Source organism: Xiphophorus maculatus, chromosome 15 (genome assembly GCF_002775205.1).
Source record: "Xiphophorus maculatus strain JP 163 A chromosome 15, X_maculatus-5.0-male, whole genome shotgun sequence".
In the NCBI taxonomy this organism is placed as follows: Eukaryota; Metazoa; Chordata; class Actinopteri; order Cyprinodontiformes; family Poeciliidae; genus Xiphophorus; species Xiphophorus maculatus.
Genome location: NC_036457.1, coordinates 10,010,217 through 10,026,476, shown reverse-complemented (window position 1 = coordinate 10,026,476; position 16,260 = coordinate 10,010,217). Strand labels below are relative to the sequence as shown.

General features: G+C 39.5%; 1 protein-coding gene across 9 annotated transcripts in view; it reads right to left on the bottom strand.

The window, feature by feature from the left end:
* The window catches only part of LOC102226915 (nesprin-1-like), a 145,690-nt gene that overhangs the window by 2,541 nt on the left and 126,889 nt on the right, over positions 1-16,260 (bottom strand). For 7 of the 9 annotated variants that reach the window (XM_023347782.1, XM_023347786.1, XM_023347784.1 and 4 more), the window contains 19 exons: positions 15,712-15,867; positions 13,876-14,034; positions 12,989-13,155; positions 10,621-10,783; positions 9,548-9,735; positions 9,303-9,453; positions 8,138-8,320; positions 7,861-7,998; positions 7,554-7,745; positions 6,544-6,862; positions 5,633-5,701; positions 5,043-5,176; positions 4,120-4,246; positions 3,830-4,041; positions 3,382-3,588; positions 3,136-3,264; positions 2,429-2,680; positions 2,253-2,342; positions 1,658-1,716 (listed from right to left, as the gene is read on the bottom strand). In XM_023347782.1, coding sequence (XP_023203550.1) covers positions 1,658-1,716; positions 2,253-2,342; positions 2,429-2,680; positions 3,136-3,264; positions 3,382-3,588; positions 3,830-4,041; positions 4,120-4,246; positions 5,043-5,176; positions 5,633-5,701; positions 6,544-6,862; positions 7,554-7,745; positions 7,861-7,998; positions 8,138-8,320; positions 9,303-9,453; positions 9,548-9,735; positions 10,621-10,783; positions 12,989-13,155; positions 13,876-14,034; positions 15,712-15,867 — 3,095 coding nt within the window. The remainder of the gene's footprint in view (positions 1-1,657; positions 1,717-2,252; positions 2,343-2,428; positions 2,681-3,135; positions 3,265-3,381; positions 3,589-3,829; positions 4,042-4,119; positions 4,247-5,042; positions 5,177-5,632; positions 5,702-6,543; positions 6,863-7,553; positions 7,746-7,860; positions 7,999-8,137; positions 8,321-9,302; positions 9,454-9,547; positions 9,736-10,620; positions 10,784-12,988; positions 13,156-13,875; positions 14,035-15,711; positions 15,868-16,260) is intronic. The other 2 variants (XM_023347788.1, XM_023347785.1) reach the window with 2 other exon arrangements.

Sequence of the window (16,260 nt, the reverse complement as noted above, 5' to 3'; positions counted from 1 at the left end):
CTTTTTTCCATGTTTTGTCATGTTTTACTACCACAAACGTCACTGTTTTTTATTGAGTATTGATGAGACAGATCAACACAGAATTATGCATAATTCTGACAATCTCAAAAATGAGTCCTAAGCATCTTTCTGTGCAGCTGCAAGTCTTGTGTATGTTTCCACCAGATTTGCACAGCTTGAGACTGGATTCTTTGTTTATTCATCTTTGTAAAATACTTCAACCTCAGTCACTCTATCTGCTCCATTTTGGGTTTTAGTCTGGATGTTGTAACACAATGAATCATTTGATCCAAATGATCAAGTGATTTGATTTGACTGATAAAATATCGAAGCACACAACTGCTATCTTGAAGTTCCATTTCTGAATTTCTCTGGAGTCTAAAGGGCCACAGAAATGGCTATAGCGGACCAGATTTGGCCTGCGAGCCTCGAGTTTGACACACATGATCAAAACTATTCTTCTAGTGGCTTTGTTCCAGGTTTGCCCTGAATTTAGTTTGATAATTTTCCCCAACTACTCTGTGTAGCTAAGCAAAACATCCCCACTGCATGATGCTGCCACCACCATGTTGCGCTGTGCAGATGGACTGTTCAGGGTGATGTTGAGCGTTATTTTTCTGGCACACAAAGTCGGTCTGGATGCTTTTGACGTCTGCGTATTTGTTGGGTTTCATGTAAGGCTTTTTGCCAAACTGCAAAGAAAATGTCATTCACTTTTAGTAAATAGTGACTTTCTTCTTATCACCCTTCCATAAAAACCAGATTTAATGTTTTCCCAACGGATTATGTCACTTCACTTATTAAAAGGAGATGTTCAGATTCATAATCTAACCCAACTTTAAACTTCTTGCCAATCTTACTCTTGCTCTGTTCATTGGTCTTCATGATGCTGTTTATTCACTAATAAAACTCCGAGGTATTTATTTAGATTTATCAAACTACAGGGAGTTGATTCCAAATGCATGACCCACTTTTTGGATTTTCATGTGTTTGGAAGACTTTGTCCGAATACAAAACATTGAAGTTTGTGGTTGTAATGCAACAAACAGTGGTGAAAGTTCAAGGGAATGTTTTTGCAAGGCAGCACAGGTCAGAAATGTCGAGAGTCAGAGGTTTGGTGAGCTCTGAAGAGGAAACGGAGGAGAGAGTGGGAGTAAACGCTGCAGGAAACCCGGCAGGAGTTAAAGCTCCACATCCTGCTGGAACGCTATGAAGAGACTGAACCGGGAAGGAAACAGGGGAGAGAAAAACAATGCTGGAGATGAAGAGGAACACTGAGGCTGAGGTAGTGCCATCTAGTGGGGGAGGAGGATACTACAAGGAATGACAGGGTATTATTTCATGATGCTAATTCAAAAGCAGCAAAGCAGTGAAACAAAAGATTTAAAGGAGAAAGGAAGTCGCCTGATGTAGGCAAGTCCCTACTCATTTAAGAGCTGACAAACTGGTCTCTAGATGTGAGGAGGATCATGGAACACTGAAAGCATTGAATAAAAGAAACTACTAATTAAAATTATTTGTAAAATAAACCATTAATACTTTTTATTTAATTTGTCTCAAAATATTTAGTTTTTAATTATTTTTTTGTTTTAAAAAAGTGGGTGTAAGCTTCGGTCCCATTATCGTCCCAAGTTTCTAGAGTCCAGGAGAGAGGTACCTGTGGCGCGGGCCGCTCTCAGCGTGTCCTGGGTGGGCCTGACTACTTTTGCTTCGAGGCTGTACCACGCAATGAGCAGGGAGGGTGTAAAAGAAAGAAAAGAATGTTTCAGTCAAGGGCAAAAAAAGTCAAAGCCTCAGATGAGAGGAAAACACAACATAAAAAGAGCCATAACATCGCTAAGGGAAAGAATCATCAGTAACCAAAGAGCAGCAATGTTTTCAATGACGGTGATTGGATTTCTGAACCAAGAAATCTGGCTTCTCATGAGAGTAAAATCACTTTAAATAAACTAGTTACAATTACTGACATCAAAACCATACTTTCTAAAATTAGTCATCACTGAAATTGAAAAGCCAGTTTTTCTTGTAATTTTTGGCTGAACAATATGATGCTGGGCAGCAAAAACGTCTCATAAAAAAAGCAGGTGGGCGGGATGCATTACGATGGATGTTTTAGCGGAGCATTTGCAAAGTAGAGAAACCTCTGGTATTCATAAACATACAAGAGGGTAGGATCGATAAAAGTATCTATTTTGGGAGCAAAATGAGATGTGCAGCATTCAGAAGGGGATGAGGAAAGCGAGGAAAGTTACCGATTGTTTTCGCCTCTGAACGACCTTGTCTGCTCTGGGACTAGCAGATCCTCGGATTTGGGATTTTCTAGAAGGTCCTGACAGGTAATCCTGAAAATTAGCAACAAGGCACTTTAAAAATTAGATAAAAACCACAAATCAAAGCAAAAACACCACAGCATCGAGCATCCGCTGACCTGCTGAACCTCTGTGACCTCCAGTCTCTTCTCCAGCAGCTCCAGGTCGGAGCTGACCTCCCTCTGCAGGAGTCTCAGCCGGTTCCAGATGACATGGACCTTTTCCCGGGCCTCCAGACACTCGCTGCTCTGGGGCTGGTTCTGATCCGGCTTCTGCAGCGTCGGCGGCCTGGTGTTGACCAGCAGCTGAGCGGAGAGCTCCTGGAGGAAAGAAGCTTTCTGCTGCGAGTCCAGCAGCTCACATTTGATTTGCTGCGGAAAAATAAAACAGAAGTCAACAAGTTACATTTTACACTGCAAAAACAAAATCTTACCAAGCAGTCTAGTTCCTATTGCAAATATCTCAGTACACTTGAAATAAGACAGACTACCTTGGAAGTAATTATTTCACTTATAACAAGACATTTTCCCCATGTTATAAGTTAATTTTTCTGCCAGTGGAACAAGTACTTTTTCATTAATTTTAAGGAATTATTTATTTAAAACAAGCTCCTATGGCATGCTAAAAAGCTACTTGTAAGTTAGTACACTTGAAATAAGAGAAAAGATATTTGCACTAGGAACTAGACCAAAAGTACTTGGTAAGATTTTGTTTTTGTAGTGTATGAGGTATATACTTTTTCAGGCAAATGTCTTGATTATTTGATTACATGAAAACAAAATATATCCTCTCAGCTTTTATGATCGTATCTTCATGAAATGCATACCATCAGTGTTTTGTGATGACATCGTAATGTTTCATAATCAGCGTTCTGAGAGACGGGCACCACCTCGTTCCTCCTGCGGTCGATGTTCTCCAACCACAGCAGCAGACCGTGGCTCGTCTCGTGGAACTCCTAAAGATGGCATTTGTTTTGAATGAAATCATATTTCTTTTATTTATCTCCAGCAGATAAAAAAATGCATTTTTTAATAGACTTGTAGGAATCTCTTCAACTCCATCTCGTCTTTACCTGGCACTGCATCAGCGCCCTCTGCAGCTCCTCTCTCCAGTCTTCGAGCGAGGCGCTGAGCCGATCCCAGCGTGAGTTCATCTCCTTCAGCCGGTCCCTCAGTTCCCAGGCCTCCTCCGAGTCGGGCTCCGACTGGAGGAAGTCTGCACTGCTCAGGTTTATGGAGAGAACCTCTGACTTGTGAGCATCCACGCCTTTCTGCAGGTCCTGCTTGGAAGAGAGAGCAGATTGTAAAAGCATGTAGAGCATCGTATTATTTATAGAGGGGTTTGACCATAAAAAATTCTGCAACAGTATTAGTTGCTAAGAAATGAGGATCAGGGTTTTATTACAAAGTTCAATAATCTTCTTCAGCTTCCAGTTAACCAACTCACAGATGAAATGTGTCTATTTTTAGATCATAGAAGATTCTACTTTGCTCTTTTGAGTCTATCAATCAGACACACACCTTGAGCTTCTTGATCCTCTGCTGGATGGTGTGGATGTTGGTGCTGACGTCCAGTCCACGCAGTCGGTTTAGCTCTGCCTCTGACTGACCCAGCCAGGCCCGCATGGTCTGCAGATCTGAGATCAGCTGCTGCCACTGCTGCAGGTTCTGTTTCTGTCTGTGCTTCTCGCTCAGCGACTGAGCCTGGATCAGCTCCCAGCGTTCAATCACGCCTAGAGGGGCAAGAGAGACGTTTAGGGAGGAGCATAAGAGCCCAACGTGAAACGTTCAGAGAGGGAGAAGAGACGGACCTGTGCTTTGCGTCTCTGTGCTGGTCGGGTTGGTGAGTCCTGGCATGTCGTCCTCGTCCTCAGTCAGCTCTCCTTCTGCTCTTTTCACGGCGTCGATGCTGCCGCGACACTCCCCCATCAGACGCATCTGTGAAAATCATCATTCAATTCAGGGTTTGTAAGCTTTTCCAACAAAAAAATTAAAGCAGTTTTCAAGCATTTTTAATGTAAGTTTTCAAACTGTTCCAGCGCCACAAAATTCACAAAACAATACAAATGAACTAAAGAAGACAGCTTCAATTCACGATTATATGATGTTATTCGTTACTGTTATTAGTGTCTTGTTATGGTATCCTACAGCATTGACAATGTAAACTAACATAAAATTTTATGTTTTGAAATGTCTCTCTCAAACACACCTTATACAACAAAATAAAACACTAATTTAACAAAAAAAAAATCAGCCAATTTCAATAACTTATAAAATAACTTATTTTAATTATACAGGTCATTGAGAAATCAGGAATAATGAATATTCGTAATTATTGAAACAATACAATTATGTTAAAATCCTTCCTGCTCAAATAAAAATGCTTATACACAATATACACAGAACGTAAAAAAAAATATACTAAAAATTGTTCTTGCTAAATTTTCTGGCATTTAGCAAATTATTTTGATAATTCTAACTGACCAAAGACAAGAAAAGTTTAGTCCGATTGAACTTTAGACAATGAAACAAAAAGTGTGTGTATCATTTATTAATAAAAATATTTAGGCTTTAAATCAAACGTTAAATTGCACTTTATTGCAGTTTCCAAATCGAACTGAAATTGAAGCCTTTTCAAGGATTTCAAGCACCTCTATGAACGTTGCAATTTATCAATTTTAGGACCAGAGTCATGTCTACAGGCAGTTCTGTCCAGGGGACACATTGGACTTACGTAGCCCATGTATGTGGAGTCCATGTCTGGGCTGGAGCGGCTGGCGGACGCCTCTCTCTGCTGCAGGTGGTATCGCCCTGCATCCAGAGCCTGGTCCAGCTGTCGCAGACTGGCCTCCAGCTGTCCAGGCTCACCTGCACCAGGAAACACAGGCAGCTGTTAAGATAGCTAGGAAGATATTTCTGACAGCTTTTGTTTGCATGCTGCTGATGCAATAAAATGGCATGCAGTTAGTACGGCATGGAGCGAATTGGTAAGTTATCACTGAAATGACGTTCCTCTTTAATTAAACTGTGTGATGTGAGAAAGCAACAGTTTGTGATGCGTGCAGTTAAAGATGATTCAAGATGGAAGAAGGGTGGTAGTAAGCATCAGTTACTATGCTTAGTGATGCGTGCACTGTTGTGTGCATGCATCACTAAGCATGCGTGCACTGTTGTGTGCATGCATCACAACAGTTTGCAATGCTTGCAGTTAAAGATGATTCAAGATGATGGAGGAAGGGTGGTAGTAAGCATCAGTTAGATAACATATTTTACAGTTTTAGCTGTAAATGACAGCATGCTGGCCAAGCACATGCCGTTTCATACCGGAGGAGGATTTCAAAGTGTTCTCTGTCAGTTTTATATAGGCCTCTGGGCTCTCTGGGATAACTACATCTGGGAATAGAGACACAACAAACTCTGCTTATGACGGAAATCTCTGAATGCAACAAAATGCTACAAGTTGCCACACTTTTTTTTTTTTGGATGTTCTCTCTGATTTTATCATTTTTTAAAAACTGATTCACAACACAGTAACTTTATGGTTGGGTGATATGGCTTAAAAATAAAATCTTCATTTTTTTTTTTACCAGATTTTATTTAAATAGATGTTTTTTTCTTGAGTTATTTTCTAAAAAAATTACGACAGAAAAAAGTGGCTGTTCTTTCAATCATTCATTCTGTGAGTAGCATGACGGCATATTAGGCCCAGGCTGTTTCTTCAGAATAGTCATTTCCTCAATCGTTATCAGTCCTGATACAGATAATATTTTGATATTAAGTGTTTAAATATGAAGTATTTCCTTATCCATTAAACACAAGATGCTCAACATTCCTCGTTTTAATTTTTTGCTACTTTCTTGTGCTGAAGTTCTCATAAAATGTATTACTTTATACTCCTGATATTACAAATTTATTCTTTTAATATCATGACTGCATTCTTGTAATATTATGACTTTATTCTCATTATTAAGATAAATAAATCTTGGCCCAAATATTCCATCATAGAAATGACCTGAATTCAAAGTAAAAAATAAATAGAAGTTGGAAAACAAGACAGTCGCCTCGGCTCTGAACTCTGAATTATGGAAACACAAGGAGTGCATTGATATAAGAAAATCCAGATTTTCCAAAAACTAAGCCTTCAAAAAACAAAAATTTGATTAATCAATAGAACTGATTTATTGCCCAGCCCCAAGTGAAATAAAAACATCAATTCAGTCGTTAGTTGGACCAACCTGACAGCACCGTGCTGCTTGTCCTCAGATATTCATCCTCCTCCGGGCGGCCTCGGCTCCGCTCCGCATTTCCCCGCCCTCCGGGGCTCTCCAGGTCTCTGCTGAGGTCGTAGTCGTGGTCCCACTCTAGCGGGATGGAGTCCACGCTGGCCGGCGTGTCTCGGCCGGAGCGGTCCGCCCGGATCGGCGCCGCCGTGCCCGAGGCTGGTCGGCTCGACGGGCGTGGGACGGGCGACTCGCCCCACTGCAGATCAGAGAGGTCTCCGCTTTCCTCCACGTCCAGCTCTCTGTCTGAGCCGTCGAGCTCATCATCCGCCAGCTAGAAGGAGTCAGTGAAAAAGCAGAACCCATCCAGTTTTAAAGGGATTTTATGCATAAAAACAGAGGTTCTAAAAAAAAAAAAAATTATAAATGTATATAAATTATTATTTTTTCAAAGTATTTGTATTAGAGCCAATCAAACAAATAATACAATAACTAATTCTTGTTGAACATATGCACCTATTGGCACACTTAATATAACATTAACAAAATAGTGCATAAAAAAATGAAATGTACTAGTTTTCAGGTTTTTTTTAGAAACAGAAAAAAAATACTAAAACCAACAGTCTTTCACATCTCATTAAGTCAACACAAAAAAACTCATATTATATATATATAAATAACTAAAGCAAAAGATAATAGTGACAGGAACACTCAGTTGGGCAAAACCTCCTACTTTGAAAAATAGGAAAGAAAACATTGCCAACGTTTGTGTACATCCTAGCAAATTGAATTAAATTTTCTTGAGCTTTAAATAAAAAAGCATAATTTATTTAACCCACAGGGATTTTGAGGGACATTTATCAAACTTCCAGTTCAACACTAAAGAGCATAAAATAAATTCCTAACAAAGTACATTGATGTTTTCGTAACAAGACAAAACTTGGAAGACTTCTAGAGGTAAGGATACATTTGCAAGGCGCTGTAAAATAAGCTGCTGCTCTAAATGATTTTCTCTATTCACTTACAGGAAGTCTCGTAAGCTTCTTGTAATATCGGTCCACTCGTCCAAACACTTCCTGGCAGTATCTCTGCAGCTCCTCCAGTTCCTCCTCAATGACGGCGGCGTCCAGAGGTTCGCTCTTCTCGATGAGCGCTTCGCCCTGCCGAAACACCAGCTCGATCTTCGCCGTGTTCAGATAGATCTCTTGCTGGAACGCCTGCACACGCACACATAATCATCTGTTAATAATAATCATGCGAATAGATATGAGTATATAGTTAAACATAAGGATGGAGGAATTCGATGAGCACTGAATGATGTTTCATTCTTACTCTGAGCTGTTTGATTTTGGCTTGAACGTCACACTCGGAGAAATGCTCGATGTTGGTCAACTGGAGGTCCATCTCAGTGAGCCACACCAGGATGCTGTCCCGCGCCGTCTCAAACTCCTCCCGCTGGCTGATGAAATGCTGCACAAACAAATTCAGTGACAAATCACTTTATCTTTATCATATTTACACTTTAACTTCAAATATTTTTCTGAATTATTTTTGTAATTTTTTGGTTCTAAATGAGAAAGAAATTAGCCAGCAGGCAGGAGGCTGCTACCTTAAGTCTGCGAAGGATGGCAGCCACTCTTTTCTGCAAGTTATCCCATCGTCTATTCCCATCATGCACCATTTCTCTGAGACGGTGGGAGGAGTCTGTGCGGTTCTCCCGGGCCAGGCGACGGTACTGCTTGTTGATGAGCTCCAGCTGGGTCAGACATTCCTGCACCTGGCGCTGGAACGCCTGTATGAAAAAAACCCACACACATCAATGACAAACAATTCAACTTGATTTCCATTTGCACATATAACGAATGTCAAAAGTACTAAACATAGAAAAACATTGTAACAAAACTAATTAAAACAGAGAGGTTAGGATTTAAAGTTCATATAATGCAAGAAGGCTTTGCTAAAGGAGAAAAAGATACAAAATAAAACAGTTAAAGCTAAATAAAGCAAAATGTGCATAGCAAAAATGTATAACAAATGAATGAAATACTAAAATATTCTATAGAAATTGATTTATTTGCTTTAATAGCTCTTCTCTGTTCTGAAAATAAGTTTTCTTGTGGGCAATGAGTAAATCTGCAGCAGGACGGAGCACAGCAGTGAAAAAGATTTTGTGTTTAACTTTGGAACACTGGGGAAATATTGTGATGTTTTTCTACAGCGCGTTAAGTCAGATTTTATTACAAATTCAAATTTTTTATAGTGCTAATTACATTTATGTGAGATTGTTTTTACCTGCTTATACAAAGAAACCACCTTATTTTGATTAAAAGATTTGAAGAAAATCCCAGCGTATTTCTCTAAACTGTTACAATAAAACTTGCTGTGCTTTTTGTCAGTATTATTTCAGTTTTTTATTTTCTTTTTTAAATTGTGCTGCATGTCCCAATTGTGCAGTATTGCTACTGTCCCTGTTAACATTGTAATGATGCTTATGTGTCACAAAGCTTTTCATGGTGCAAAACAAATTTAAGATGTTACTCCAAACCATGACTTCAACGGTTAATTTTACTTTTAAATAAAAAAAGAATTAACTGCACCCTAAAGAAAATGAAGAAATAATGCACAGTTATGTTCTGAAGCAGCAGTCAAATCAAATCAGTTGCAGTAACATGACACTCTTACATTTTTATGAACTGGCGCATTGACTGTATTTGTAAGATCTTTTACTAAAGAATGAGACAAATCAATGGGATAAATATTAAAAGCGCACAGACCTCAAACTTCTTCAGCTCCTCCTTAGCAACAGTATAAAGAACACCAGAAGAGTTGGGCAGCGCTGCTGTTTTCTCTGACGTCTTTAACCAATCCTCAAACCTGGAGTAATCATCCAGAAACTTCTGCCACAGCCTCCACGTCTCCTCAATCCTGCAAAGCAAAAAGCAGAGCTGTGAGTGAGGGAAGCAAACACTTCGACAACATGTTGGATATGTTGAAAAGTAAACATAGGAGGTTATTTTACTTGAGTCTCCTCTCCATGGACATGGCGCAGATGTTCCTCCAGCGTCTGTCGAGGCCTCTGGTCGCCTGCTGGATGGAGTCACACTCCGTTTCTGTGGAGCAGGCGTCGCAGTCGTGCAGCAGGACTTCACACAGGTTCAACACTGACGCCACGCTTGTGCTGTGTTTCTCTATGTCCCGCTGCAGGTCCTACAAAAAGAAAAAAGTGATTGCAATATGATGTAACTTTTTTTTTTGCTTTGCTGCACATAAATTTTTTAGTAGAAAAACTAAAAAACAGGTCTTTATAGAGTAAAGAAGAACAATCTGCGTGTTGACCTGACAGTCCCGTAGTCTTGGACCAAAATTGCAACATTTGTTCCATTTTCAGCTGATGTGGTTCACTTTCACACTGCACAAATTTTAAAAAACCTGTTCCCCTTTTCACCTGTGGTGGCGCTGCACCAAGAACCACTTAAGGAAACAACACAACAACCTCTGAAGAAGACCAGCGCAACTTCCTTCTTCACAAAATGTAAACAAAAATGTGTTGTGTCAAATTTTAGCGGTTGTAGGATTTCTCTTTTGTGTTTGGTAAAAGACTACAGGCCATTTCTCCAGCTGGCATTTGTTTTGGTTCTATTTACCCAGAATGCCATGTGCTGTAGTCCACTTCCTGCTTTTGGAGCAGTTTCTGGTTTGCTTACATCCACACCTCAGCAAATGAACTGGACTTTCAAGACAAACAAACTTTGATTGACTTTGTTTGATTAAGTTTGGACAAAACAGGGCTGGTGTGAACGCATTACACCCAAAGAGGAAGGAGGTTAGTGGGTTCTGACAGACAAGTCCAGATTTAGAGCAGAATCTTGGCAGCAGAACATGAGTCATGTGCCGTACTGTCTCTCAACTTAATCCACTGCATTTGACTCACGTGCTCCTGGTGTAATTTATTCTTAATGAAAATACAAACCATTTGACTATATTTCTGTCCATTTGTGTACACACAAGTGCTGCAAATTCCCACATACTGATCAAGTTTTCCATAAATGCTTCAAACAAAAAGACGGAATAAGAAAATTAAAATCTGCTTGCCTGCTGTTGGTTGAGTTTCCTCTGGATCTCCAGCTTGTCGCAGGTTTCGTAGACAATCGGCCTGGAGAGATCGGTCTCGATGTGGGAGAGCCAGGATCTGAGGCTGCTCATGTTTTTGTCAAGCTGCTGCACCGCCACCAGGGTCTCTCGCAGCTTTTTCACCCTGATCCAGGAACAGATTCAGCAATTAAGTCAGAGTCAAACATGGACGACTCCAAAAGCAAATGAAACGGGAATATTTCCAGTGAATCAGGACAAATTGATGTTGTCCATAGGATTACTACTACAACTAAAAACGGACTAAATTAAGCCACAAAGAGAGCTTTTCTGCATTAATATAGCAGTTAATACATGTCTGGGGAAGTTTTTTCACTGTAAATAAAGCCCTCAATATTATAGTGATTATTTTGGATCTGCTAATGCCAGGCTAGTTTGTTCAGCAAACATCAACCCTGCCAAGTCTGCATAGCAACTTTTACCAGATATAATCTGCATCTTTCCACTAAATGTCCAAAACTTAATCAGATTCTAAGAATTGGTGTATGCCGCTGGTGGTAACACAGGACTGAATGAAATATTTTTTACTATTTGCATTTGTTTACTATTTGCATTTGCATCAACTGCACACAACCTCTCGAAATATCTAAACCTGCTTGGCATGTGGCAGTGACAGTAGCACCATTGAAAGGTATTTAAAATAACTTTTCACGCATTCTCAAACACTCTTTGAATAAGTCAAATTTTAAAAACATTTCCCTTCATTTGCATGTTGCAGATGGTTGGGAAACCTCATTACAAACAGCAGATCAGATCAGATAGAAGTCAGACAAAGATGCCATTTTCTCATAAACATGAAAAGCAAACATTTCCCACTATGCGCTGAGTTATTGGTTTAACAAAGTCAAGGACATTATTTCTAATTATTACAATAACAAGTAGCTTTGTTTCCTTCATAAATCTTAAAATCCTCCTGCCTGTTGACATCGCAGTCGCACTCTGGCAGATCCTCCTCGCTGGGACATCCTGCCATATTATCTGCCCCAAAATCCAAAACCATGGGGGGGAGCAAAGTTCCCAAAGACAATAGTGAAGTTAGGAAGTAAATATCCAAACGCTCCTCTGTTGTTCTGCAAGCTCCACATGGGAGTTTGTCTAAACTGGGGCAGCAGGTAGAGGCGGGGAGACAAAAGTGTGACTTATCAACTGTTGCTCTCCAAGGTTAAAAAAAAGAAAACCCCAAACAGGCCAATGTGTGGGTGTGTGTGTGTGAGTGTGTAAGTGCCTGAGAGTGACAAGTGTGGCTGTTTCTAAAAACAGCCGTACGGTCAGAAGCATGTGCTGCAGAGCTGAACTGTGTGGAAATATAAAACACAAGCTACACACCGACTGAATGTGAACGTAAGTAGAGGCTCTGTGAGAGTGGACACTGAGCTAAAATATAAAATATCTGCTAAAAAACAAATCATGCTTGCAAGAAAATGACAATTTTCTTGTATCTTCTAAATTCTAGATTTTCTTTCTGAAATTTAAAAAAAGAAAAAAATATGGATTTCTGCAAACATAAAGCAGGAATGCAATGGTTTTCTCCAAATGGAGGATATTAAAGACAAAGGGAGTGCAGCTGCTTGTGTGAGGTCACCTACAGTCCTCTGCTTTCTTTCTTCCTCCAGTGTCGCCCCAGAGGGCGACAGCTGAGGAAAGCAGCTGGGAGAGCTGCAGTCAAAGTTTGGGTCGGGTCATTTTACAACACAGGAGGAGGAGTCTGTCTGTCGCATGCCTTACAGATTTAAACTCATAAAATACACAAATTCTCTAATCTTTTAAGGGCTTCTGAGTTATTTTACACATTTTCTGCATTTGGTTACATTGCAATCTGAAATCTGTTTCTGAAGAAATTTGGTTGTGTAGAATTTTGTTTAGGGTATCAGCAGATGGATCGTCCCCAAAACTTCATATCATGCATATTTTTTTCAATCTGAAACTACTTTATCTCAGTTTTAAAATTACATCCAATCCCACTAAAACACATCCGTAAAGTATGAAAAAGTTCAAGTTGAGTGAATATTTATGCAACACAATTTTCCAAACTTCAGTCCCAAGAAAACTTGCCAAGTGACAAAAAGGTCACAAAAGAGAAACCTTTGAGAAATCATGTTACATTGTTCTCTCCCAAGAGAGTGGATGTCCCAGTGACCCCAGTAAGGAAGTGGAAGGAAATGCCTCAGCAGGATTGTGGGAAATAAAATCCCACAATCACTGAGTGAAAAGCATCCCCTTCCCCAACTAAAAGAGCTGATAAAAAGTTATTATTATTAGATTTTCATTGACCAACACAAGAAAAGTGCATGAGCGTGTCTTGTAAACCCACCTGGCTGCAATAAGGTCCAGCAGGTGCTGCCAGCGCTCACTGACTTTGCTGAGTTTGTGCTGGATCTCAGCCGCCTTGCTGTCCTGGCTGGCTCTGGCCAAGCGCTCACCCATCATCTGTAGCTGCTGCTTGTTTTCCTGAGCGACGCTGATCTCCTCTTGGTAGTCCTGACGAAAAAACACCAAGTAACTTTTAATGCTCTGAAAAGCATTGTTATGTACAGTTCTGTTTCTTTTCTTGTTTTGGTTTTTGGCACATTTTCCTGCCAAAGTTCTCTCTGTAAAACCAGAGAGAACCTGTCCGACAACATGAAGTGGGGTGAAGAAGGATAAAAAAACCCCTTGTGACCAAAAACTCTGATTCATGGGAGAGTTCAGAGATTGCAAAATGACAGCTTGTGACCTTGAGACAACAACCCAATACACAAAACAAATCAACATCTAAAAGACAAAAAAAAATAAAAAAAATAAAATTAAGATTTCAGAGCAGTTGTGGGATGACCACAGAAGGATAATTTATGCTCAAAATCCTTCAATGGGGCTAAATTAAAGCAATGTTGCAAAGAAGAGTGGCCCAAATTTCCTCCACAGTGATGTTAAAGGCCAGATATCTCCAAGGCTTGAAAGCATTTGTGTGACGGCACCACCAGTTCATCGGTTTAAAAGAAGACAATTACTAATTTAGCACAGAACCGGGTTGATTAAAGTAGCTTTTTCCCTTAACAAATGCTTTTTATGTCTGATATTAAAATGTGTTTAAGGATCTAAAACGCTGAAGTGCAACAAAAAAGAAAAACTTAAGCGGTCTTTAAGAGGACAAATACATTTCAGGGCTCTTTATAAATTATATTTCAAAAGTAAAGGGTAGCGGGTATTTTTAGAAATTACCTTGCGCAGCTTTTCAATCATCTCTTCAATACTGATGTCTCCATTCTGAGAAACTTTGCTCTCCATCTGTGTGAGCCACTCACACAGCTCCTTGTTCTTCTCATTGAAAATGGCCCACTCATTCAACTTCTCGCTCACCTGCTGCCTGCGCAGGGAAAGCTGAGGAAATAAAGGCAGAGAAAGTACCAATTAATGATTTGACAGACAAAATATAAATGAAAGAATTGGCTTTCTTAGAGAGTAACGTGATGCTTAGATTAAAGAAACAGGAGCAATAATTTATTTAAATTTTAATTCTTGAAACATTGTTCAGTGTAATCCAAACAGCCCATCCCCGTGAAGCTACTGGATCTTGTGACGCCTGCAGTGTTGGAAATAAATGTGATTAAGTCAGGACAGCTGAGCTCAGTGTCTGCAAACAGCTGTTCTCACTTTCTATTTCCAATAAGGAGTGGTTTGAGTGGAACCAACCCAAACATATTTAAACATACTTTTCAATTATACTGTATGCCCATGATATTATTTCACACATTAATGTTGGATCTCTTTGGGTGAGAATACTTCTCTGATATTGTGATGCTTTAATAACATACATTATGCAAATGTGTTGATTGTTATCAGAGAAAAAGCCTGGACTGCTAACAGTGTTTCATTCAGTTTATGAGCAAGGCTCTCCGTTTTAGATAAGAGAAATTGAGACATTGAGGCACCTTAGATTGTCAGCAACGCTATTTGAAGAACTGTTAGAAAAAAACTTAATGTATTTTTTTTTTTTTTTTTACAATTTTTCCATTGGATATGATTTAGTTTTTTTGCAATATTTAGAGGACTAGATGAAAAGTCCAATTTAATGTAACCAAATGCGAAAATTTGGATTCCCTGCAGAAATAATTTAGATGTAAATCAGCAGCTAACAGTGAGCACAATTGAGGAAGTTAAAGACATTTGTCTTATAGATCGCCTTTGCTATTGAAACAACTCAGACTTATATATATTTAACCTTTACACCATGCAGGCAGACAGGAACAGCAGACGGTGAGACAACTCATAACGTTAAATGGTTTAATCCTTGAAACATTTCTCCTCTTGAACAGTTAATTGTGGAGTTCCTCAAGGGTCAATTTTAGAACCTTTTCTTTTCACTTTTATATGCTTCCCTATGACCATACCAATCTTAAAGCCATTTTATTTCACCTTAATGAGGATGAAAAGGAGATCTATAAGCCCTTGAATCACGACAAGAGTTTGAGATGGTGATTTTGGTGCACAAAACATGTGGTGGTTATTATTTAATTATCAGGTGTTATCTTTGGCCAAAAATGGATTATAACAAAGAAGCATTTATAAGATATAATGTATTTTTTCTAAAAACAACTTCATTTTATAACATCATACTGTGTTGACCCATCTGATGCTCATACCAAATTCAGCAGACTTCTTTACAAATTCACTCCTGTGTTGCCTTTGCAACAATGCCTTTAGATAACTGAAATTAAAATTTGTCTGTTTTTTCCAGATTTGAATTATTTTGTACAATCAGTTAAATATAGTCACATTATTTCAATTCTCTTAGCTTTTCTGAACAACTTCTTTTGATTTTAGATACTTTAAGTGATTCAACTTTTGCAGTAAAAGCTCCTAAGCTTTCAGACAACTATTGCGCCCCTCTCATTTGATTCATTCAAAATCCATCTCAAAACACATTCATTTATGTAAGGTTTTAGTTCTACTTTGCTTAATAAGTCACTTAATTAAGAACATTGCAAAGTAGAAATTAATTAAAGCTACTAAAAGCTTATTAACTGGGCAGATAAATGTTTGTTGTGCGCATCCTACCTGATGGCAAACTTCCTCCCACTGACGCCACAGCAGCTGCAGGCGTTCCTGTAAGACTGTGACATCATCAGAACTGACCAGACCCTCCAAGGAATCCCTCAGCCTGAACAAGGAAGTAAGGTCATCAGTCCATCCCTCCACGTTGCTCTCCAGCTCCTGAATCCATGGCAGAAAAACAGAGAAGCAAAGCTGTTGCTGGAGACCTTCCTGTGTTTTGGGGATTTATTCATCCATCATCAGCAGCCAGAATCCAACCAAAGCAAAGAGTCTCAGCAGTAGCGAAACCAGAAGCAACGTCAAACCAGCGAAACAGCAAACAGACGAGTTATTTAGATTTTTGTACAGCAGCGTCTAACCTTGAGTTGAAATAAAATCCCTACATTCAATTGTGAAAGCAGGACACAGCAACAGAGCCTTCAAACCTTGTACGTCCTCCTCCTCCTCCCTCGTCACTGTGACGGTTCTGCTGCGCTGTAATCATTTGTGGACCTGGAGAATGTCTCCATTACGCAACACATGCACAAAAGGAAGCGCACATTCACCCCCACA